Genomic DNA, 23,920 nt, shown 5'->3' with positions numbered 1-23,920 from the left:
TACTTTGACTTAGCACTTTTGACATTTGAAGTAAAGCTATTCCTTAGCTGCCTAAAGCGTAGCCATTCTACCTCTGAGCCTGATTTCCTAGCCTTTGCCCAGGCATTGTTTCTCTCATGAAGGAGACTGGACAGTTCAGCAGAAAACCAGGGATTGTTTCGTCCCTTCACTCTAAATTTACGCAGAGGTGCATGTTTATCTATAATTTTTATAAAACCAAGATAAAAATAAGACCATGCAGTTTCTACATCAGCACACAGATCGATTTTTCCCCAATCAAAATCAAACAGATCATGTAAAAAACCCTGCTCCACTAAGTGTTTTTTATCTCTCTTTGTGATGATGCGTGGTTTAACTTTTTGGACCTTAGTGTCCCTAATTTTGGCTACAACACAGTGGTCACTCACATCATTAGCAAATACTCCCACAGATGAGTATTTATGTGGAACATTTGTTAAAATTAGATCCATTAAGGAGGATTTATTTGGGGGACTTAATATTTGGGCGAGTAGGACTGTCTATAATCTGAGTAATGTTCAAAGAGGTACACAGGTTTTTAAAATCCTCTGACACAGAAGTTAACCAGTCCCAATTAAAATCACCAAGCAGCACTATTTCCTTGTAGGAATGTTGAGATAACAGTTTGCCAATGAAGATAAGGAGTCCTTGACAGCCGAGGGGGCCCTGTAGCAGCCCACCACCATGACCTGTTTTCTCCTCTTTTGCCAGTCTCTTTCCCTCAACCACTTGTTTCACTTAGTATAAGTGTGTGTTTGTGTCCTTTCACATTTACCAGCAAGCAGACAGTAGAATAGTGTAGAAAATCAGGCAAACTCTTGCATGTATGAATCAGAGCGTTTTGATGTGATACCGGGACAAAATGACCACAGAGCACCTTTGAGTGTCAGTAATAGATTGCTTAGATTTAGCTTTGGTCAGCATATTTATCTTGTGTAAAGATATAAACAAACAAAATTATTGTATACTTGGGCTAAAGGCAGATATTTGCTCTCACTGATGACGCTATATGTATTTAGCCTTATTATGCTTGCAAACATAATCTATGCACTTTATGTTGGCAAATTAAATTGGGCTGTTGGAATTTAGGTCATCAGGTTAACCAGTTTACTTGATCAGGTTTACCATTTCTTCGTAGAAATGAATCTCTTTTTATAATTTACTTCCAAATAAAATGTAATACATGGGGATACAGGGGGAAATTATTTATTTAGGAAAAATGTCAGTTTAAAAAAAGAAGAAATCAAATGTTTCAACAAACATAAATACATTTCACAACTCCTTCAGAGCATCAGCCACATTAATCCAAGCCAAGTCTGATACACTACACCAGGGGTGCCCACACTTTTTTGGCTGGTGAGCTACTTTTGAAATGACCAGCTAACCGAGGTCTACCAACCAAAAATAAAATCCCAAATTGCAAGGGTTGCTGAATAACACGTTTTATTTTTACATGGGATAACTACAATAGGGCTGCAACAAACGACTAATTTGATTATCGATTAATCTATAGATTAATGAAACGATTAATCGACTATTCGGACTACTGCTGTGTGCCTTGCACAATTTCTCAAACGCTCTTATTTAGCCATCAACTTTTAGATTTAGTTTGAGGTTGTTTTAGGCATGTGGAAACTAACAATGAAGACAATAAAGATGAATACTTGATTCAAAAATACATATATTATTAAATTAACTGAACAAATTGTGAACAAAATTAACATTGCTTTTTATTTGAATTAAATAAATAATATTTCACATCAAAAGAAACAACAATGTTTTAACAAATCGTATTAAATAATGTGATGACAGAACTGTAAACAGAATAGCTGAAACTTTAACAAAATAAATAACTCAGTTACTAAGTCTAATCATTAACCCATGTTTGTATAATGTAGTTAACTCCGTGTGTTGCTGCTAGCATACATAACACCTGACGTGGAAACGTTACTCGTGGATGGGGCTACAGAGCTACGAGAAAGACAGTCGAACCCGGTGCATTCCTCCGTCTGAATGTGGTGCACTTTTGCTAAATGTTTAGACAAATTGCTCGTGTTACCGCCCTTACATGCTAAACACTTTTGGTGATGAGCATTGTCCACCTCAAGACGGGTAACATATAACCACACCTTGGAGCGCTTCTCTCCACCATCTCCTCCGTGTGTTGCTGCATGTAGGAGCTGCGTGTGTGTAAACTGCCCCGCCCCCTTGCAAACAGACGGGGGAGAGAGAGATCTCTTCTGGATTGGAAAGATAGAAAATACACCGACCATAGACGCATTTGTTTGTCTTTTTGCATGTTAGAAACGAGTTGGCGACACTAAGACTAAGAGATAATGTTTGTGTAGCAATAATACATGACCTTTCTCTTTCTCAACTCGCTACTCGGAGGGAAGTCGCTGCCATATGCCTTGTGAACACTCCGATAATGCCTCTCCACGTTACCTTTCTTTGGCAGAGCGACGCTTGCTTTACAAATAAGGCAAATAACCTTTGAATGTGACATCACAAAAAAAGATTCTCCCTCCCATTCTGTGTGGAAGTGGTATGTCTTTAGCTTTTTGCTCGTTCCCGCACTCATTTTGTTGTTTGTCTCTCCCGGCACTTGACTGATTTTGTATCGCTTTGCATTCTGGGTTAACAGACTGGAAAGCAATAGGTCGCTTTTTCTGTCAATCAAGTAAACTCCTGAATTAAGTGGCAGGGAGGCCAAGGGAGGAGGAATCAAAAGCTGTTTTGTCTATTTTAACGGAGCTGGATTTTTTTTTTTTATGAATGACTCGCGATCTACCAGCATTGCCCCCGCGGTCGACCGGTCGACCGCGGTCGACGTACTGGGCACCTCTGCACTACACAAATAACAAAGTACAAAAACTGTTAACATAGCAGTAAAGTCAACACACCTGGCATAAAGTTAAATCATTTACCTATCAAATCCTTCTTTATTATATTAAAAAAGCAGCATCACCATAAGAACATACAGTGTGTTTTCTTCAGTGCTCTTGTCTACTTGCTGAACACACTGGCTCCAGGAGCTTTGGCAGCGGCAGGCTTCCCCAGGGCCGTCTCCGTCCCCGTCCTCACTCCACTGAACACCGAAGGAGCCGTTTTGCCCATACGCTCTGAACACAGACAAACAGATATGTAAGGTCAGAAAAACAGATGCTTAAACCAGGTGACTGCAAATCAAAAAGAAAAATAATTCCACTTGGGATATCTTTAAATTAGGTATTTGAGAGGTCGATTGTCTTTCAGCACTATACTCTTGACTGAATTGTGATTGTGATGTCCCTAAACTACAGTAATCCCTGCCTCTTATGTCCAGGTCACATAACCTCTTTTAATAATTTCAATGAGAAATATTGTCACATTTCGTGAATGAAGTCTGATTTTGGACAATGTAGCCAATACACACGTTATTCTGTGACACTACCGCCAAGCAAGATTCAGAAAGCACTTTCAACTCATTGACCTACTGAAAGTTGGTTGTTTGTTTGGATTCTAACCAAACTCACAACTATAGACTTAAGATCGGTGAGGCAATATTTGAGGATGAAAGGGCATTAAAGCAAACCAACAGTTGGTGGGGGTTGTGCAAGAGTAGGGGGTGTGGTGTTATCTGTGGCTATATTTTTGACACACACACACACCGCTGTAGACTCTGCACGGAGGAGCCGCGGAGGAGAAAGAGGCACACTAAGCCGAAAAAACTATATCCGGTCACAGAGATCTGCTATTTTAAAGTGAAGTCAACACATATCGCCCTTAAATATAGTCTATATTAAGAAAAGTTTTAACATATATATCGTTTTTTGTAAACATGACAAACGAGCGAGGGTGATGACGTCAGAGCATCGCCCTATGTGCCGGGATTAGCCCCCCGCCCAATTTAACCCCTGGTCCTAACCTATAATAGTTATACATAATAGTTAGCACATCAGTCTTTTTACCATACTGATCTTTATTTTGACCGAGTTCTGACTTGAGTTTTAGAGTAAAGAGTGGTGGTATATGCACTCTCAGCCTTTACGTACAATATGTAGCCTTTAGCAATGTCACAGTGTAGCAATATCCTTACAGTCATAGCCAACCTTCAAAACATATAGCAACATGATAGTTTCACTAGTGGTCTATATAAGGTCTAATTTACAAGGACATTTGCATGGTATCAACTGGTATCTTTGCAGCTAAATGTTATAGAAAACGCGTCCTTCCTACTAGATTTTAGGTTTTCGCTAATGTTCAGATTGTAAAAAAAATCAATACGTCCACTCTTCAATGCATCCTTCCCTGGTGGTCTAGTGGTTAGGATTCGGCGCTCTCACCGCCGCGGCCCGGGTTCGATTCCCGGTCAGGGAACTACTGTTTTATGCCTTCTCATTGATCGACACAGGAAAGCGATAATGCTTCATTATATCAGATCAGTAGTGGTGGGGGGATACCAAATGCCTAACTTGCCTAACAAGTCTTCAACACATATATACATTTCTTCAAAACATATATACATTTCAAAAAATATATAAATAAAGCTATAATGCTAATTATATTGTTACAAAAGGAAATATATAAATACATTTTTGACATAATGCATAAATACATGTTGGGAAAAACGTTTTAATTTCTTCATTTCTTTCACATTTGTATCCTTTTCTTCCTTTCACATTTTAATTATGCATATGTATCAATGTAATCATTTCAGCTTTGATGTATTTAGCCTTTTATTTATTCAAATGTGCTAAATAAAAAATGTGTTTATTTCACGGTGAATATATTTATTTATTGATGAATAAATGTGTGCTCTATGGAACATAGCATCTAAAAACAGAGACTCATCCACCTCAAATGACTCAATGTTAGATAAAGTCTCTTCAGTTGTTAATAAGACAGTCAAGCTATATAATCAAACTGTCAAGAAAACATATTATTTTAAGTCTACAGACCAAGCATGAATAAATAAAAGAAATGTAACTGCTGTAAAGAAAGCGCCTCAAAATATCTTTACATAAGAGAGCTTAACATCTGACAAGGAGTTGCATCACTTGTCTTGTTTTTCAGAAGAATGACAAAAGGCTTTACTCACCACACTCCTCCATGACCTCATAGGTCTTACTCTTGACCTCGCCCTTCAGTCCCAGTTTACTGCGAGCTCCTTTCAGGTCCTCCTCCTTCATCGGGGGACGCTTCTTCCTCTTCACCTCATCTGGCTGGAGTGAATTGTACAAAGGTGTTATGTTAGGAGTAAAAAGCAGGAAAGCTAAGAGTTTAAACAACCTGTCATCACACATAATGCACTGTAAATAACCCAAACACCATTATCAGACAAAACATACCTGTGACATCTTGATTAAAGCTGGTTAAATGAATGCACAGAAGCCTCTTTGCAGTGTGATAGATCCGTTGTTAGTTTCTAGTGTGTGTGTTTGTCTACCAGCAAGCCAGACAGTATATATAGTCCTGGTCAGACCCCTACCCTCTGTCCCACTCTGTCTGTTGTCAGTGTTTATTATTAGGTGTGACGTGAAGGATCCTACAGTTGGAACGGGTCTCCCATTTTTTTACGATAAGCTTACAGGTCAACAGCTGATAATGCAGGACACAAGTGGCTGTCGGCCCCCTCCTCTCCTGGCAGAGACACCCCATATTTAAATGTTGTTGTGTGACTAACAACGGATCGTCACCTCTTCCCTGTAGCTCCTGGGAGTCCGCCTGTCTATTGCTGCAACTTTATTCAAGCCTGAGGACATTGTGGATCTTGATAAAAGCATTTTCAGACAGTCAACATCAACACATGACCCAACACATTTAGGGCTTAACCAAAAAGACAGCTAAGAAAACTTTCCCACCACCTTGTTTGAGTCACACAGGAAGGTCATTAGTGCTTTTTTATTGTGAGTAATAGGCAACCTATGTACAAAATGTTTAGCCTAGGCAGGTCTATATTCAGATTTTATATTTGGTGTTAAACTTCAGTCATGAAAATGTCTTATGTTTCAGGAAATACTTGAATCTCCTTGTTAAGGTGAAAGCAAAACCTCACAATATTAAATAAATCAAGGAGGGAAGTTATATGTAAAAGGATACTCTGATCATGCTCTAAATATTAAACCTTATTTGAAATGTGATCATGTTTTGCAATTGATGAGTGTTTCCTTTTTTAATCTTTTTCATGTCAAGGCCCCATGGGCAATTGAAACGATTTTTCTACAGGGATCTCCATCTGAAAATATGTAGTTTGTAAAATGGTATACGTCTAGTTCAGAAATATACACTTGTAATTTAGAAGGTTACGATAGAGGAAGTGAAAACCCTCACATTGGGCCCACTTATATAGGCAATCAAATAGTTAAAATAAACCATGAATACAATAAAAAAAAAAAAAAATGGACTGACACCAAACACATTTGCTTGCGTCTATGTGACTTGTTTCACTCATTGGGTTCCTGTAAGCGGTTTGCTTACTGATGTCATCTTAAAATATATATTTGAGATGACATCAGTAAGCAAAACAGTTAAGTCAATAGGCCTATTGAGCAGTCAGAAAACTCGGCATCACTTTCTGAAACTGAGGTGTGAACTGCGGGAAATTGACTCACTATATTAAAACTACAAACTGAGCAACACAGAGAATCTGAAAGGCTGCAAACTCATTTAGTCAGCATCACAGTTTGGATATATTCAATTAAAGCTTATGGTTGGCCAATCCTTAAAATGGGAGAGTACAGAATCTGTCATAACATCAAGATTTAAACATTATTAAAAAAAAGAATCTAACTCCTAATGTGTGCGATTATTCCCACTGAATCTGGTAGAAAATGCTAAACTAGCCATTTGTTTGTCTTACAAGCTAACAGTGTTTATGCAGGCGCTAATTATAAAAATGCAAGGCTTAAGGTAATTGCACATGCGTCCCATAACCTCCTTTATAAGCTGTACTTATGTATGGAAGAAAAACAACCAACACAACAATTGATATGCTTGTTCTCGACATGGGCTGAAATCACGTCCTACACAGTCACAAGTACTTTATGGAAAATTGGCTTATATGTTATCTGGAGCTGATGAGCAGGATGTCAAGTATTTTTCAAGAGCTCCTGAAGGATGACCATGACGCCTGATGCTAAGTGTGTGTCTTCCCTTAGGTATTTGTAAGAAGCTATAAGTACCATCTGGATCTATTTTTGGATATACAATCAGGACTGAAGGATGGGCGTCTCTAGTGGCGACTGCGCCTCTCCTGTCAGTCTGCGGTGTGAATCTGCCAGCTGGTAAAGAACAAGCAATGCGCACACGTTTATTTACACAAACCTTTTTACAAATGATGATTTAATTAGCTGGTATCAGTTGCAGCTGTATTGTTCTCCATGTTAACCTATACCGCACCCTGGTGGGCAAGTTGTTACTATTCAGCAACTTCACGCCCTCACAAGTAAGGGCAGAAAACCATATGACTGACTGAAAACAGCAGCACAGCTACAGTATGCATTAACAAAGAATTTATGAAAAGTGCTATGACCATTATGGAGCACAGAAAACGACATAAGTATAAATAAATATGGAAATAAAGAAATGAAGGGACCACATTTGTATGCCTTTTCCAATCTACCTATACACAGGAAATGATATCACTGAGTGAAATGAGCAGCCAGTTAACAAAGAAATTAAACTAGAGCTGTGAAGAAAAAAAATCCAATTGTCATGCAGTCCCTTCTTGTTGGTTCACCTTAAACTAAATGTTAGTTTAAAGGCTTTAGGGTGCTGCCTATAACAGGTTGAGCTCCAATACAAGCACATGTCTATAAACAGCCCCTATGCTGACCTGCATGCAGTGTGGGGATCATCCACCCTGAAGGTGTACCACAGAGAGATGGATCACGTTGCGCTCTCTTTTCCCTCCAGCTTGACGGTGTAGCCCTGCGGAGGAAGACTCTCTGAAGCCACTTCATCCTGAAGAATCAGAGGTGAAGACATCAAACTCACACATACAAGTTCAAAACACACCTTTTCTGGAATCCCATATCACAAAACTGAAACCGTGAAATAAACTGAAGTAGTCCGTTATCAAGGTAGAGTATCACATCCTTTATTGGAAAAGCATTTAGAATGATAATTTACCTCCATCACGTTTCTTTATTCTCATCTATAGCAGTGGTTTTCAAAGTGTGGGACAGTAGGCCTCCCTTCAGAACACAAAAGAAAGTAGCCCCTCTGTCTGCCCCCCCCCCCCTTACTTTAGTTCCTTACTTTAGCTCAATGGCTGGATGCCTATGGTCTGATGAATATATTATTTGATAACATAGTCAGCCATCAATTGAGTCAAGATAGCCTCGTACTAAAGCAAATAAGTAAAAAGGGTATATCCTAGGAATTGAATAGTTCCTGACAGTGGAAACATTTTTAAAATATCCCCAAATACTGCAGAATATCTGAACCATTTCCAATCAAATCACACACATTGTGGGTGTGTGATCTTCCTTTCATTCAGCCTCTTTAAAGACTGTTGGGGGCTCCTCCTGGAGCCCACACGGTCACTTTGAAAACCTTTGAGCAACTTGTTTCACTTTGAAAAATCCTAAAAGCCCTCTTTGTCCCGATTGAGTTCCCAAAGCTGCTGCATAATTCTGTATTGCCCTCCTTTAAAATGCGCACTCATATGTTCCTTGCCAACATGCCAAAAACATCATAATGAAATCATCACCATCACAGTATATGTCACTCTCCATTTAATTTAAAGAGGACCAGCAGCCACACCCACTATACACACACTCATACAGCCCACGCCAGTACATGCAGTTATCTCACACACACACACACACACACACACACACACACACACACACACACACACACACACACACACACACACACACACACACACACACACACACACACACACACACACACACACACACACACACACACACACACACACACACACACACACACACACACACACACACACACACACACACACACACACACACACACAGTCTGGTCTGCAGTCACTTAACAGTTTAGAGGTCTATGCATGTCACATTCTTAACATCAGAGCCTGCTGAATGCTGCTTCATGCCTGAACATCTGGAGCTCTGGATAAAAACAGTCCAAAAACTAACCAACAAAAAGACAACTAACACCTGCTGGTAATTTCACTCAGGCACATTTTTGTAATCATAAAAAAAAGTAAAAACTATCACACAAAAAGGAAAGGTGAAAGCTGGGAAATTGTGCAAGAAATGGTTCCCATATCTGCTCTCCCTGTTGGAGTGAAGGAATAAAGAACACTTTTGGAACAAGCATAGTCACCTTTTTGGCCCGAAAATAACACAGAATTCTATACAAAAAAGATCCCAAAAAACCGAAGACGAGACAAAAGACATTTCAATGACAAAAATACATCGGTAAAACGACCACAAACAAGAAGACACATGCCGAGCTGATATTCGAGGGATGTTGCAGTCCTACAGGTCTAACAGTGGAAAGTACTGTGTCAATAGATACAGATGGAAGGCTGCTGCAAGCATTAATGACACGAGTAACATTACTAACAAGATATGCAGTAGTTTAGGGAGTTACTGTGCTGGAAGAGTTGCATAAGTACAGTGATTCAAACACTGACAGAATGCGTAACGGTTTGTCCAACTGTACACGTACACACACACACACACACACACACACACACACACACACACACACACACACACACACACACACACACACACACACACACACACACACACACACACACACACACACACACACACACACACACACACACACACACACGGCCGTCCCTCCCTACAGGGCGACCATGCAGACTGAATGGGGCCTCACCTTGTGGAGGGGGCCTCAACTGAGCCGAAAATGCGGCACACCTATTAGTGTGACATGGCACGGTTTCGCCGCTGCAAGGCTCCACTAGCACTACCCCCCCCGTCGACGCTCGTGAAACAGAGGGCCTCGTCATATACATTTGCGTGGGGCCTGATGTTGGCCAGGGACGGCCCTGCACATACATACATACATACATACATACACACGGCAATGGTGGTACATCTATGTGAGAAAACATTTACATAAACATCAGGAATACAATCACCTTAATGGAAATGTTAGAATATCAGAGGTAACAAACCCATAGGACAGTTTGTTTGCATGATGTTCCTTGTGGCCTTTTACTGTCACAACCACACACACTGAAGTCCAAAACTTATTAAACCAGTGTTACCGGTTTCCTATTACACGTACATAAAGGACTCAACGATATTTCAGTTGTTCATGGTGGATTCCTTTTCCGAAACTCCCAGATGTGCCACGTCAAAATGCAACGGGGATCCGAAGAACCCGGCGAATTGAACGAATGTCTCCCAGTGAGTCAAATGAAATCCCAGGTTGGACGTCCTCCAGGAGTCACAGTGAAGGGAATTCAGTTACAGTATTTTCTTCTGTCGTCGCAGGGCATCTGTGGAGGGAAGGGGAGTGTATATGCGAGGTGAGCAGCTCCCAGAGGAAATCTGACCCTGTGCTCACGGGTCAAACAGGGATCCCCATGCGCAGCTTCTTCTTCTTCTTCTTCACCGTCTTCATGCCGGTGAGCCGGCGAACATCGTCTTCGTCCGACTCGTCCATTTCATCGTCTGCTGAGAAAAGGATCTATGAAACAGAGAAGAGAGATAAGCAACCATTACAACAAAGTGGGAGACATGTTCATGAGGCTGAGTTCAAAGGGATACTGCACTTCAGAAATGCCCAATCTTTACAATATCTGGGTTGTTTTTTATATATTTGTTGAGATAAATGGCTGGATGTTTTGAGGTGAATCCAAGGATCTTCTTCAACTCTTAAAAACTGGAATATATTGCAAAGCTAAACGAGGAAATAAGCCATGTTTAGGGGGAGAGACAAGAGTTCATTAAATACATAACGTTTGCTGTTTTTTCTACTTCAACTGAGGATATGATGACTGCTGTGACTCAAAAGGGGGTCCAACAATATTGTTTTTCACATTTGGTTGTGGGTCTCAAGAAAATGTAAAACGAGTGGTAAACTCAAAACAGCAGTTACCCTCCATACCTCTACAGAATGGATCACCCTCTAAAAACACTGGGCACAGCTAGATAACACCTTTTATTAGACTCTCTCTGCCTCACTTATTTCAAACCCTTCCCCCTACCGTTTGTAAGGCACGCTTTCTGTTTGAAATGTTATGCCTAAAGCCCAAACCAAAAACAACCCGCATGACATAAAGGTTATTATCACAGTCGATGAAGCCCCCCCCAGAAAACATAACACGTGTGTTGTATGTTAAGTTATGTATGTTAAAGCACAGAGAAGTCCTGTTTCTGTGTTACTCAGTAATGTATATGCTGTGGGAAGAAACCACGGTGACTGACATGCTTCTAAATCCGTTTCCTCTGAAAAACATGATCAAGTAATACTTTTATTTTGATAATAAGATCAGCTAAAGCTCGATTCCACACAACGAAAAAAATCCACGAGCCAGCCAGGAGTCGAACCTAGAATCTTCTGATCCGTAGTCAGACGCGTTATCCATTGCGCCACTGGCCCGCTGTGAAACTCTCTGCTGCTGTGAGCTATTTGTGGAAGCTGGAGCAGCTCTGCCCTTCCCCCACAGCTCAGGCGCAGCAGAAAGCGAGCTCTCTACCAGGAAGCTGCAGAACACAAGCATGCAGTGCAACAGGCCATGAGGCTGGCTTTTGTTTGCAATGCTTTGACCATTCAAATGTTAAAATGCCTCGAAAAGCAGCTCTACATTTCCTCACTAGCGTGGGCCACTGACAAGGACTGCACCACTATTTGTGACAAAAACAACACTGTTGATATTTTACAGCAGTCACCAGCAGTTATATTTGAATGGCAAATAACATGTTTTCCTACTTCAGATTCTTCATGACTTAACCCTCCTATTGTCTTCGTTTCCCCCCCCCTTACTTTGGTTACATTAACACAAAAACAATTAATCATCACCAAATGTCATTTAACACCCTTTCAAACTGTACATATTGTATCAGACTACTGGTGTACATGAAAAACTGCAGTAAATATACAAAGAACAGACACTGAACATGTATTGCGTGTGCCAGGTGTGATCCATGTGGGGGATGGGCACACATCTAGAGTGAGTGTGTGTGTGTGTGTGTGTGTATGGTCCATACCCACATACCGAGCGTTGCATTAGTCCAACCTCGAGGTAACAAAGGCGTTAATAACCCTTTCTAGGTCTTTAAAAGATCAAAACGACTTGGTCTTGGGCAATATTCGTATTTAAAAAAAAGCAGGTCTTGACTACGGTGCTGACCTGCTTATCAAATTTAAAAGCGCTAGTGAAGGTCACTCCAAGGTTCATGACAGAGGGGAGGATGCTTTTGATAAGGAAAGTTGCTTCAATGCTCTCTTATGGCGCATTTCCACCGCAGGCCTCGCTCGGCCTCGCTCGGCCTCGCCCTTAGACCCTCACATCATACAATGAAAAACCTCTGGAGAAAAATCCACAGTTTAAAGGGGAACATGGGAGAAACCTCAGGGAGAGCAACAGAGGAGGGATCCCTCTCCCAGGACGGACAGACGTGTGTAAATCGAAGAGATAATACATATTACTGCGTAGGTAGACCAAATGTTTGGAAATGCATGTGTCTATAATAAGAAGATCACGCATTTTAAAATGTTTTTCACCTGCCGTCTGTCTGCAGACTTGTCAAAGCATTAATTCATGGTTTTTACTAACCGGTATCAGTATGTTGTTACTTCGGCATCATTTTGAAACGTGTATTACAATAAAATCACGGTCAAATATGTTCATCTTGTTGTAGTTGTAGCCCCCTGGCCAGCGATTCTCTCTCTAGTTTAGCAAACTCAGCCCGACTCAGCCCTGTTTGTTGGACTCGGTAGAACCACGATTTAGTCGGGCCAGAAAAAAGGTGAAAAAGTATCCCCGGGCCAAAACTAGGCCAAGTGGAAGCGCAACCAAAAACGGGCCCCGCACGGCTCGGCACGCTTAAAGCGAGCTCCGCGCTGCAGTGGAAACGCGCCATTAGTTAACTCCTTCAGCATAGGATACACTGACCATCCTTCACGAAAGGAAAGCAAATAATGCATTCCCACAAGGCCTTAAACAGTAAGGTCAGTGTGCCATACTGAGACTGTTTCAGAAAGGCTGTTTGTGGCTGGAGTCTAAATCCTTGATTGTTGGTCACCTTCAACTCAGGTGTACCGACAGTTGTTTAAATGTAGCTAAAGCGTTAGTTCAGTCAAGAAGAGTTCATTATGGGAAACCACTCTTAGACAATTACATTTGACCACAATCTCCAGCAGCCAATCATCATTCTGCAGTCAACATTTAAATGTGTTCTACTCTCTCCTGCAGTCAGCTGTGATTTGTGTGTGTATGTGTGTGTATGTGTATGTATGTATGTATGTATGTATGTATGTATGTATGTATGTATGTATGTATGTATGTATGTATGTATGTATGTATGTATGTATGTATGTATGTATGTATGTATGTGCAGGGCCGTCCCTGGCCAACATCAGGCCCCACGCAAATGTATATGACGAGGCCCTCTGTTTCACGAGCGTCGACGGGGGGGGGGGGGGGGGTAGTGCTAGTGGAGCCTTGCAGCGGCGAAACCGTGCCACGTCACACTAATAGGTGTGCCGCATTTTCGGCTCAGTTGAGGCCCCCTCCACAAGGTGAGGCCCCATTCAGTCTGCATGGTCGCCCAGGGAGGGACGGCCCTGTGTGTGTGTGTACAGTTGGACAAACCGTTACGCATTCTGTCAGTGTTTGAATCACTGTACTTATGCAACTCTTCCAGCACAGTAACTCCCTAAACTACTGCATATCTTGTTTGTAATGTTACTCGTGTCATTAATGCTTGCAGCAGCCTTCCATCTGTATCTATTGACACAGTACTTTCCACTGTTAGACCTGTAGGACTGCAACATCCCTCGAATATCAGCTCGGCATGTGTCTTCTTGTTTTTGGTCGTTTTACCGATGTATTTTTGTCATTGAAATGTCTTTTGTCTCGTCTTCGTTTTTTGGGATCTTTTTTTGTATAGAATTCTGTGTTATTTTCGGGCCAAAAAGGTGACTATGCTTGTTCCAAAAGTGTTCTTTATTCCTTCACTCCAACAGGGAGAGCAGATATGGGAACCATTTCTTGCACAATTTCCCAGCTTTCACCTTTCCTTTTTGTGTGATAGTTTTTACTTTTTTTTATGATTACAAAAATGTGCCTGAGTGAAATTACCAGCAGGTGTTAGTTGTCTTTTTGTTGGTTAGTTTTTGGACTGTTTTTATCCAGAGCTCCAGATGTTCAGGCATGAAGCAGCATTCAGCAGGCTCTGATGTTAAGAATGTGACATGCATAGACCTCTAAACTGTTAAGTGACTGCAGACCAGACAGAGTGTGTGTGTGTGTGTGTGTGTGTGTGTGTGTGTGTGTGTGTGTGTGTGTGTGTGTGTGTGTGTGTTTTATCTGATCTGGATGGTTAGCAATTCCTTTTCTTTATGGCGGCCATTTTTTTGTTACAAAGTTGACAAAATCATCCAAAATTCAATGAAAGTGGGGATCGGCAATTTTATATGTTCAAATGTCTACTGTGAAGGATATCATAAAGCCTTAATGCAATCGAATGTCAAACCAAAAAGTTAAGATTGATGGAAGTAGTAAATCGGTCAGATTTGACCCAAAGACAATAGGAGGGTTAAAGTAGCAGCAGCTCATTTGTATTTAAAGCTACAGACACATAATCAGCACTTTTGAAACAGGGCTGTAACAGAGGGGATTATGGGATGCTACAATGCACGATCTGTTTGGTATTTCGAGCCAAACACTTTAGAGCTGTGTTTTATATATATCTGAGACCTATAATATTTTTGTTGAAAAAGAGTATAATAGGGGATATTTAAGATATAAGAGAGAAGGCAAAAGCGACTTTAGGTTGCCTCTACTTTCGCTGCCTCTGGTACAGTGAGTCACTTTACATGTGTGACCACAACCTCAGAGACAACTTGGGTTCAAAGGTGTTTGAACTGAAAGAAAAAGGGAAAGAAAGGAGATGGCGAATCCGGTTTACAAAGACAAGCTGCAGGGACATGTGTGAACTACAAGTGTGTAATCTGGGTTTAATCGTTGCAATCATTTGACCACTCTAAACACTTCCTAGTAAAACGATTTTGGATAAATCTAGAAAAGGACAGTGCTTCAGACCAAGAAAGTAAATGGATCGATAGACGGACAAATTAACGTCAAAAGTAATTCACGAGCCGGGGAGGAAGGAGTGCCGGGATCTTCTGATTCATAGTCAAATCAATGTGTTATCCATTACACCAGAAAACACAGAGGAGCAGCAAAAAACACAAACCTGAATACCTGATACTTCCTCTTCCTGTTATGCCTGACCTGTTCTTCTCTACCAGCTACACAGCAGTAAATACAGACATGAAGTTAGCTCATCCTTTACCAGCTGCAACAAACACATTATCTCTGGGACAGATAATGGTATTCTGATTCTGATTATGCATCAATAATTATAATCTAAAAACTTAACGTATATGATTTTGACATGGGCCTCTGAGTGCTTTTTAAAAAACTTTAACTTAGTCTATTTTGATGCTTAATAATACTGTTGTACTTCTACTTGAGTAACATTTTCAAAGTAGGAACTTTAACTGAGTATTTTCATTTTGTTATTCTTTTAGTACGCTGAGAACTTCAAGGGCCTTATGCTGCATGACACTCTTTTCCTTAGCATTTCCTGTCACTTTCCAAGCATTCAATATCCAATAATCAGTAATACCAAAGAAGAATATCCTTGATGGATAATCGGTCAGGGGACAACTCTATGCCATCAACGTTTATACATGTTAAAGGAAACTATAACACTGAGGAATCAGCAGCCTGCCTCATACTCCCTTTCTGTTCTCACTGAGGGTTTGTGTACTTAAAAAGTATTCATACACAAAATATACTACTTCTTTGCCACGATCTGAGTATGCGCCCAGGGTTTTTTTACCTACTCGACCGCCCCACAATGCACTGCGTCTGAGAGCCTGGACATTGGGGTGTGCTTCGGGTGGTCTTTCTTGCCTAAAGAGGAGATGTTATGCTCAATTTCAGGTTTAACCCCCAAAAGCATAATGGAGCCCCTTTAAAAAGGTTCCTAACTGAGAGAAATGACCCAGAAGAACCTAAATGGCAGCCAAGATAAGAACTGTTTGAATTCTCTTGATCAAATCAAATCAAGTTTTATTTATATAGCACATTTTAAAACCAATTTTTGGTCGAGCCAAAGTGCTGTACACGTAATAAAAACACTTTATTGCGATAACAAACAGAAGACAATCAATTACAACAGCAAATATAAAAATCAAACACAGGGAAATGTCAGGAGTCGTGCTCCGCTCTGACTAGAAGGCCAGAGAGAAGAAGTGAGTCTTTAGTGTATATTTAAAACCCCCTAGGGTCTGGGCCGACCTCACATGGAGGGGCAGACTGTTCCAGAGCCTGGGGCCAACTGCTGCGAAGGCTCGGTGACCTCGGGTTTTGAGCCTGGTCTTGGGCACTATCAGCAGCAGCTGGTCAGCAGACCTTAAGGCTCTGGCTGGGGTGTAGCGATGGAGGAGTTTGGCTATATAGGCCGGATCCAGCCCATTTAGGGCTTTGAAAACAAATAAAAGAAGTTTAGAATAAATTCTGAACCGAATTGGAAGCCAGTGCAGTGAGGCCAGAATTGGGGTGATGTGGTCACGCTTTTTGTGGCCAGTGAGAAGACGAGCAGCTGCGTTCTGAACTAGCTGCAGGCGTCTAATTGAGGCCTGGTCCATACCCACATACAGTTGCAGTAATCCAGCCTCGAGGAAACAAAGGCGTTAATAACCCTTTCTAAGTCTTTAAAAGATCAAAACGACTTGGTCTTGGCCAATAGTTGTATTTAAAAAAAAAAAGCCGGTCTTGACTACGGTGCTGACCTGCTTATCAAATTTAAAAGCGCTAGTGAAGGTCACTCCAAGGTTCATGACGGAGGGGAGGATGCTTTTGATAAGGAAAGTTGCTTCAATGCTCTCTTATGGCGCATTTCCACCTCAGGCCTCGCTCGGCCTCGCTCGGTTTGGTTAGGCCTTATTAGGCTCGGTTCCCTTTAATGCTGCGCTTCCATTACAGTTTAGGAGCTGGGGCAGTAACTATAGTAACGCAGTGTAGGCGGAGCCGTGACATCATCTTCAATGAGCACACGTCAGCACCCCAGAAAAAAACAACATCAGCCGTTAGCTGTTTGCACTCAAGCTCCTCATATCTGTTCAGAAACTAGACACAAGTTAAACAAGTACAAACCACTGACTGTCTGTGTCATGGCGAATACAGTCGCTGGTTCATTTATGTCTGTATAGGCCGTTGTGAGTGTGGACGGTCGGAGCATATAGCTATTGCGTTAGCTTAGCCGATCTCCATTTAGACAATGAAAATCTAGTTTTATTTATATAGCACATTTTTAAACGATTTTTGGTCGAGCCAAAGTGCTACATATAATAAAAATACCCTACAGTAAAGACACTTTACAGCAAATACAAGAGCACAGTTTCTGCAGAATATCAGTATGAGAAAACGACACCCTCTGTCCTTAGACCCTCACATCGTACAAGGAAAAACCTCCGGAGAAAAATCCACAGTTTAAAGGGGAACATGGAGAAACCTCAGGGAGAGCAACAGAGGAGGGATCCCTCTCCCAGGACAGACAGGCGTGTGTAAATCGAAGAGATAATACATTTTACTGCGTAGGTAGACCAAATGTTTGGAAATGCATGTGTCTATAATAAGAAGATCACGCATTTTAAAATGTTTTTCGCCTGCCGTCTGTCTGCAGACTTGTCAAAGCATTAATTCATGGTTTTTACTAAGCGGTATCAGTATGTTGTTACTTCGGCATCATTTTGAAACGTGTATTACAATTAAATCACGGTCAAATATGTTCATCTTGTTGTAGTTGTAGCCCCCTGGCCAGCGATTCTCTCTCTAGTTTAGCAAACTCAGCCCGACTCAGCCCTGTTTGTTGGCCTCGATAGAACCACGATTTAGTCGGGCCAGAAAAAAGGTGAAAAAGTAGCCCCGGGCCAAAACTAGGCCAAGTGGAAGCGCAACCAAAAACGGGCCCCGCACGGCTCGGCACGCTTAAAGCGAGCTCCGCGCTGCAGTGCAAACGCGCCATTAGTTAACTCCTTCAGCATAGGATACGCTGACCATCCTTCACGAAAGGAAAGCAAATAATGCATTCCCACAAGGCCTTAAACAGTAAGGTCAGTGTGCCATACTGAGACTGTTTCAGAAAGGCTGTTTGTGGCTGGAGTCTAAATCCTTGATTGTTGGTCACCTTCAACTCAGGTGTGCCGACAGTTGTTTAAATGTAGCTAAAGCGTTAGTTCAGTCAAGAAGAGTTCATTATGGGAAACCACTCTTAGACAATTACATTTGACCACAATCTCCAGCAGCCAATCATCGTTCTGCAGTCAACATTTAAATGTGTTCTACTCTCTCCTGCAGTCAGCTGTGATTTCAGGCATTGATGCTGCGGCCTAGACCCCGGGGGAGTTCCGATCCTATGCTGCACATCCCCTTTAAGGTATGTGCTATCATGATTGGGGTCTTATCGCTAAAGAGTGAGGGTTGTTAGTCTCTGCTGATTGAACTGAAGTGACACTTACCTCGGACTCGGAGTCGTCATGGGACAGAGCTCGTCTGTAGCGCACCTTGCTGTTCCCCCGCGAGTCCTCCTCTCTCTCCTCCAGCTTTGCTTTTGTCCTGTGCTTCTTCATGAGGAAATTATCTACCACCCAGAACATGAGGGCCTAAAAGCAAACAGAAAACACTTCAGTGAGTTATATCTCGCCACTGGGAAATAATAGAAGTGATTTTTTTACATTCATAAACAAACAAGAGAATGAACATGGTATGAACAAAAAAGGATGAATCTGAATGAAACTTGACATGTCGAGCGTTGGTGAAGCCGGAGCAGTGAAATGAGGGTACAAAGAGAAACACAAAGTAAGAGCGGACTTACGTTGACGAAGAACGGAACGATGAGCATGACGATGGCCAGCTCCAGGTCTGGGTTCTGTATGGGGTTGAGGAGAGCCAGCTGCGACACACACACACACACACACACACACACACACACACACACACACACACACACACACACACACACACACACACACACACACACACACACACACACACACACACACACACACACACACACACACACACACACACACACACACACACACACACACACACACACACACACACACACACACACACACACACACACACACACACACACACACACACACACACACACACACACACACACCAGTTGAAGGATAATTAAGTAGAAGGACAGTCCGCCAGAGCTCACACCTCAACTTGGAATCTGCCAGACATTACTAAACGTAACCACAAGAGTCTGCAAATGGGAAAAGTTGAAGTGTAGAGTAAAAGCAAGTCTGCCATATGGGATCATTTGCTCGTTAAAGGGATTATTCGGGATGGAAATGAGACGTTAACCTGAAGCTTTGGACTCTCACTGAGTTCATGTTGTTGTTACTAGAGGAAAAAGGTATAGATAGATAGCTATATTGAAAGCATGTTACTTTGCCTCTCAATACACTTAAAGATACAATTATCTACACTAACTCTAAAATCAATGAGCTCTCTTCTTCTCGAAACAAACCTACAACAATGATTTCAACGCACAAAAACCCCCAAATCTGTTCAACATGACGTGAGCCGAACAGTACGGGGAGTGAGAGACGGTGCGAAAGATAAAGCTTGTTTGTCCTTGCCTAATCCACTTGTTTGGGTGAAAGTAATAATGGATCTGAAGGTATTGAATATTGAAACGGTGTATTTCATTGAAAAGATAACTATGGCAAAACTGAGGACTTTATTTTCAATTAAGTGAAACTCTTTTATTCCTGACCTTCTTCCACTGAGGGATGAGGAGGACCAGCATGATGAGGACTTTCTCAAACATCATGATGAGGATGTAGAGGATGCACTGGCCCAACCACGCGTTGCACTGCACCGGCTCTCCTACACACACACACAGGAAAACAGAATATGGTAACAAAGATCTGCTGAGGTATATGTACAGCACAGATCTTAATCAGATGTCACCGCTTCAGTGATACAGAAACTGTTTGAGGGTCAAACTGGTTTGTAGGAAAGGACATTGCAGCACTGCAGTCCTGAGGGCAGCTGCTGCCCCCCAATGGGCATTACAGGCATTAAAAAATCTGCTGGAGCACACTTGACCAGTCACACACACTCACCGTATTCCCCAAAACGCAGAGACTCCCACTGCCTCCACTCTACGATAGCACTGACGGCTCTCACCCCGGCATAGATCAGCAGCATGCCCAGAGAAGCGTCCAACAGGAAGTTAATGAGGTATCTGGGGAGAGACAGTAAAGTGTAACTTGAGCTTTCCTGCTGGACAGCCTAGCGATTCCCGGTTAGAATTCAACCTCATGTCTACTTATCTTAATAACACAGTTTCTTGGAAATCTATTTGTAACATGTGGAATCAAGGAGCTTTTAGGAATCCAGGACTGACTCACAGTGAGCAAGGATCCTCTTCTGTGAGGTCTGACAAGTAGACATTAGCAAAGTGGATAAACAGCATCCCGATGGCCTGCTTCGAGGTGTCCAGGAACCTGCAGAGGGACGGGACATTTGATAAGTGTCAGAGGGACTCCAGCGGGATTCATTTGATGCCTTTGCAGAGAAACAAATTAAAGCTGGCTCAGCAGCATTACCAGATCCTCCAGGGTCTCCTCTCATGCTTTGGCTCCCTGAAGCGTTTCACTGTGAGGGAAAGAGTGTACCACAGAGATAGTGGGATTTGAATGACACACTCACACAAACACAATGAAAGACAGAATCAATCAAATATAATATGTTTTTTTCCCTTTGATTTGACCGAGGTATATGTTCTTGTGAGCTGTCATGAGTCAGGTGAGCATTTTGCTGATTTTATAGAAGGTCGTCTGTTTAGTTTAACTGATAATACTGCCTTGTATTGACATTTGCATGATATAACAATGGCTGACTTCCCTTTTAGTGCAGTTAAACTGTGAGTAGTAAAACAGTAGTATAAAGTAGTAGCTGTTTGGGTAAAGTAAGATAGGCAAAAAAATACAGGCTAGCCCTATATAACTGGCTAATGCAGAACAGTAAGGAAGCAGAACTAGTGGTCCAGACTAAAACCTAAAACCTGCAGCAGCTGGGAAAAGAAGAATCCGGTGCCCTTCTTAGCAGCAAAACAGTAAACGGGAAACAGAGGAACGTTTTTTTTTTCGATGCCCAAAAGGTTCTCCCTTTTGAAGATAATCACACTCAGAACACTTCAATATTTAGTAATTAAACTCTTACATAGAGTCTGATAACATTTGTAAAAAGCAAAAAAGTGACAAAGATTAAGCTGTAATCAAACTGAAAAATAAGAGTGTTGTAAAGATAAAAACGTAACTGCAAATACTAAATGGTGTTTAAATGATGGGCTTTTTAGACCTGCTTACTTTAATTGATCTCTGTGTAAAATGAGTTAGAGGCATTTCACGCATGATCATTATTGGAAGCAACACAAATTAAGCTCTTGCTCTTCTTGACAAAAGCAGCTTGTTTTCCATCACACCATGTTCTTTAACTCCTATGACACAGTGCTGCATCAGCAGAGGTGAGCTTTACCACGTTGTGACATCAGAGTACATTTTCTAAAGTTAAGACATACTCTAAATGTTTCGGATACCTCCCTGGACGTTTACCTTCTACATGAGCCCCTTTATTCTGACAATGTCACCTCTTAAAAGTTGCACTAAGTAGTGGAGCTTTTCCCACGGCTTTCTGTGTTTTCATGAAGGCGACCAAAACAGGGAGGTGTGACCTCAGTCTCTGTTTCGAGCACAAGCGTGACTTTAGACTAACACAGGGTGTGTACCCTGTGTGCAGCTGGGTGTGATGTGAACACAGCCCTCAGCCCACTTCTTCTGCTCAGAGAGCTGCCTCGGGGGAAAGAGTCTGAAATGCTGAACATTCCTCATTGCTGCGAGGCTGTGGGACACACACTACTGAGGCTGCTCTCATTAGGTCACACATCTGTCAGAGCTGTGCCAGACACTGACTGAATGGAACCACGGCTAAAGAGCCAGGGTGATTTTTCAGCCTACACAAATGTTTCCCTGTTTGTCTAGTTATGAAGTTGGCTGCCCACCTCTAATGTAAAGCCTACTCATGGAGAGCTCGGAACAAATAGAACAATTACACTGTTTAAAATGCATATACATTATGGCTTTTATGGTAGCAGCAGGGAATCACTATTACAGTGAATTGGAAGTGTAGGCACAGTTTTTGCTAAAACACTTAAGGTAAGTCCATTTTCCTGCAATTGCTCCCTTAACTCCCTGACTTTTTACAAACTCCGGCTGACACCTGCATAACAAAACCCCTATTAGGGAAAACCAAAGCAGTTTCGACGAATATTTATTAATATTTTGCAGCAGAGAAGGTCGAACATGTACCAGGAAGTGTGGAGAGTAAGCATATTTTAATACAACCACAGAGTAGTGAGACACTGTGTTGAAGCAAAAAATAGGTTTTTCAGTACAGACAAAAGGTTTTTCCATCTTAGTAGTGTTTGCCTCCTTCTCTTATAGAATCGAGCACGCGCCTCCCAGCTGAAATCAATATCGCATTGATTGACAGAGTGATGCTATTGGTTAATTGCTCGTTCACATCAGCAGCCGGTGTCAGGTATCTGAGTGTCCATACTCACGCATCAGTATGCTGAAAGCCATCATAGCCAGCAGTCCTTGCAGGAAAATCCCAAACGGGTCCATTAAGGCTCCATTCTCGCAGCCCCGGGTATCGGTACCCAGCGTCGGGCTCTCGGACACCGAGATGTTGGTGAAGGACATGGCGGGCGGCAGCCCTGCAGGACCGCGCATGTTCACACCGCCGACAGCAGCCATGAGACAGACGAGCAGCACGAGAGTAATTGATAATAGCCTTTCACCCACGGTAGCTTCCCAGTCCTCTCCAGCAAGTGTCGGTCAGCTAATCGATGGGATAAGCCGGACAGTGCTTGGTGAAAGAGGGTGGCATCTTCTCCCGTCCAGGCGCACACTCATGCTACACACATGCAGGCAGTCATAGCTAAGGTGTCATGAGAAGAAAAGCGACAAAAGGTTACAAGAAGTTATAAATGTCTGGCTGTTAGCAGGAACCGACTGCAACATTACAAATCAATAAAATAGCTGGTTTAGTTTTGCGGTGATAACGTATCCCATCTAAACCAGCACTCATGACATACCAACTAACCTGCCATGCAGCTTCTCAGACACAAAGGGCCGGTGCTACTTGTTTTAAATGTGTTGTACAATGCATGTCAACCACACGTGAGATTCAGGCGAGAGACAAGCGTCCATAGTAAAAATTAAATCCAGATGCTACACCTAGCTAGCCCCCAAGCTAGCTACTCAGTTATATTAAGCTAACTCTGCTAACAAACTTAACATTTCCTTTTGTGCGTTAAGAAAAACCGGTGCCCTGGTTCCTCGTTGCCTTAAAGAAAGTACAAAAAAAAATAGCTAGTTTATGAGAATTGAATATGAATAATTGCAGGTCACGGCTCGCGTTCATCCAGCTGCTTCCCTGGCCAGCAGAGCCCACTCATGTTGACAGACGCACGGTCACGTGATCTGCGTAGCCTCGCACTGCATCCTGGAAAATGTATGACACAGCGGGTGGATGCAGGATTTAGTTTTATCAGTAGTGAACAATACATTTACTCGAGTATTGTACTTTAGTACGATTTTGGGGTAC

The 23,920-nt window shown here is 42.0% G+C and overlaps 1 protein-coding gene across 1 annotated transcript; it reads right to left on the bottom strand.

The window, feature by feature from the left end:
• Window positions 1–1,208: 1,208 nt before the first annotated feature.
• stimate (STIM activating enhance) lies at window positions 1,209–23,800 on the bottom strand. The gene is made up of 11 exons (XM_079682623.1): window positions 23,417–23,800; window positions 22,872–23,251; window positions 20,857–20,905; window positions 20,659–20,754; window positions 20,371–20,492; window positions 20,019–20,131; window positions 19,095–19,172; window positions 18,739–18,882; window positions 10,555–10,668; window positions 5,099–5,222; window positions 1,209–3,140 (listed from the first exon to the last, which is right to left on the bottom strand). Exons 2-11 carry the CDS (start codon window positions 23,065–23,067, stop codon window positions 3,025–3,027), a joined length of 1,152 nt encoding a protein of 383 aa, XP_079538749.1. The 5' UTR covers window positions 23,068–23,251; window positions 23,417–23,800; the 3' UTR covers window positions 1,209–3,024.
• Between the last annotated feature and the right edge of the window lie 120 nt (window positions 23,801–23,920).

The sequence above is a fragment of the Notothenia rossii genome, assembly GCF_949606895.1.
Source record: "Notothenia rossii genome assembly, chromosome: 5".
Taxonomy (NCBI): domain Eukaryota; kingdom Metazoa; phylum Chordata; class Actinopteri; order Perciformes; family Nototheniidae; genus Notothenia; species Notothenia rossii.
Note: the sequence above shows the minus strand (reverse complement) of the source record. Positions and strands in the feature narration are given on the sequence as shown.

Coding starts and splice junctions, on each gene's coding strand:
- stimate (XM_079682623.1), bottom strand. CDS start 23,067: ATGGCTGCTGTCGGCGGTGTGAACATGCGCGGTCCTGCAGGGCTGCCG. Junction 20,132..20,370: donor TCTGCGTTTTGGGGAATACG/GTGAGTGTGTGT, acceptor GTGTGTGTGTAG/GAGAGCCGGTGCAGTGCAAC. Junction 5,223..10,554: donor AGCTGCGCATGGGGATCCCT/GTTTGACCCGTG, acceptor AATTCACTCCAG/CCAGATGAGGTGAAGAGGAA.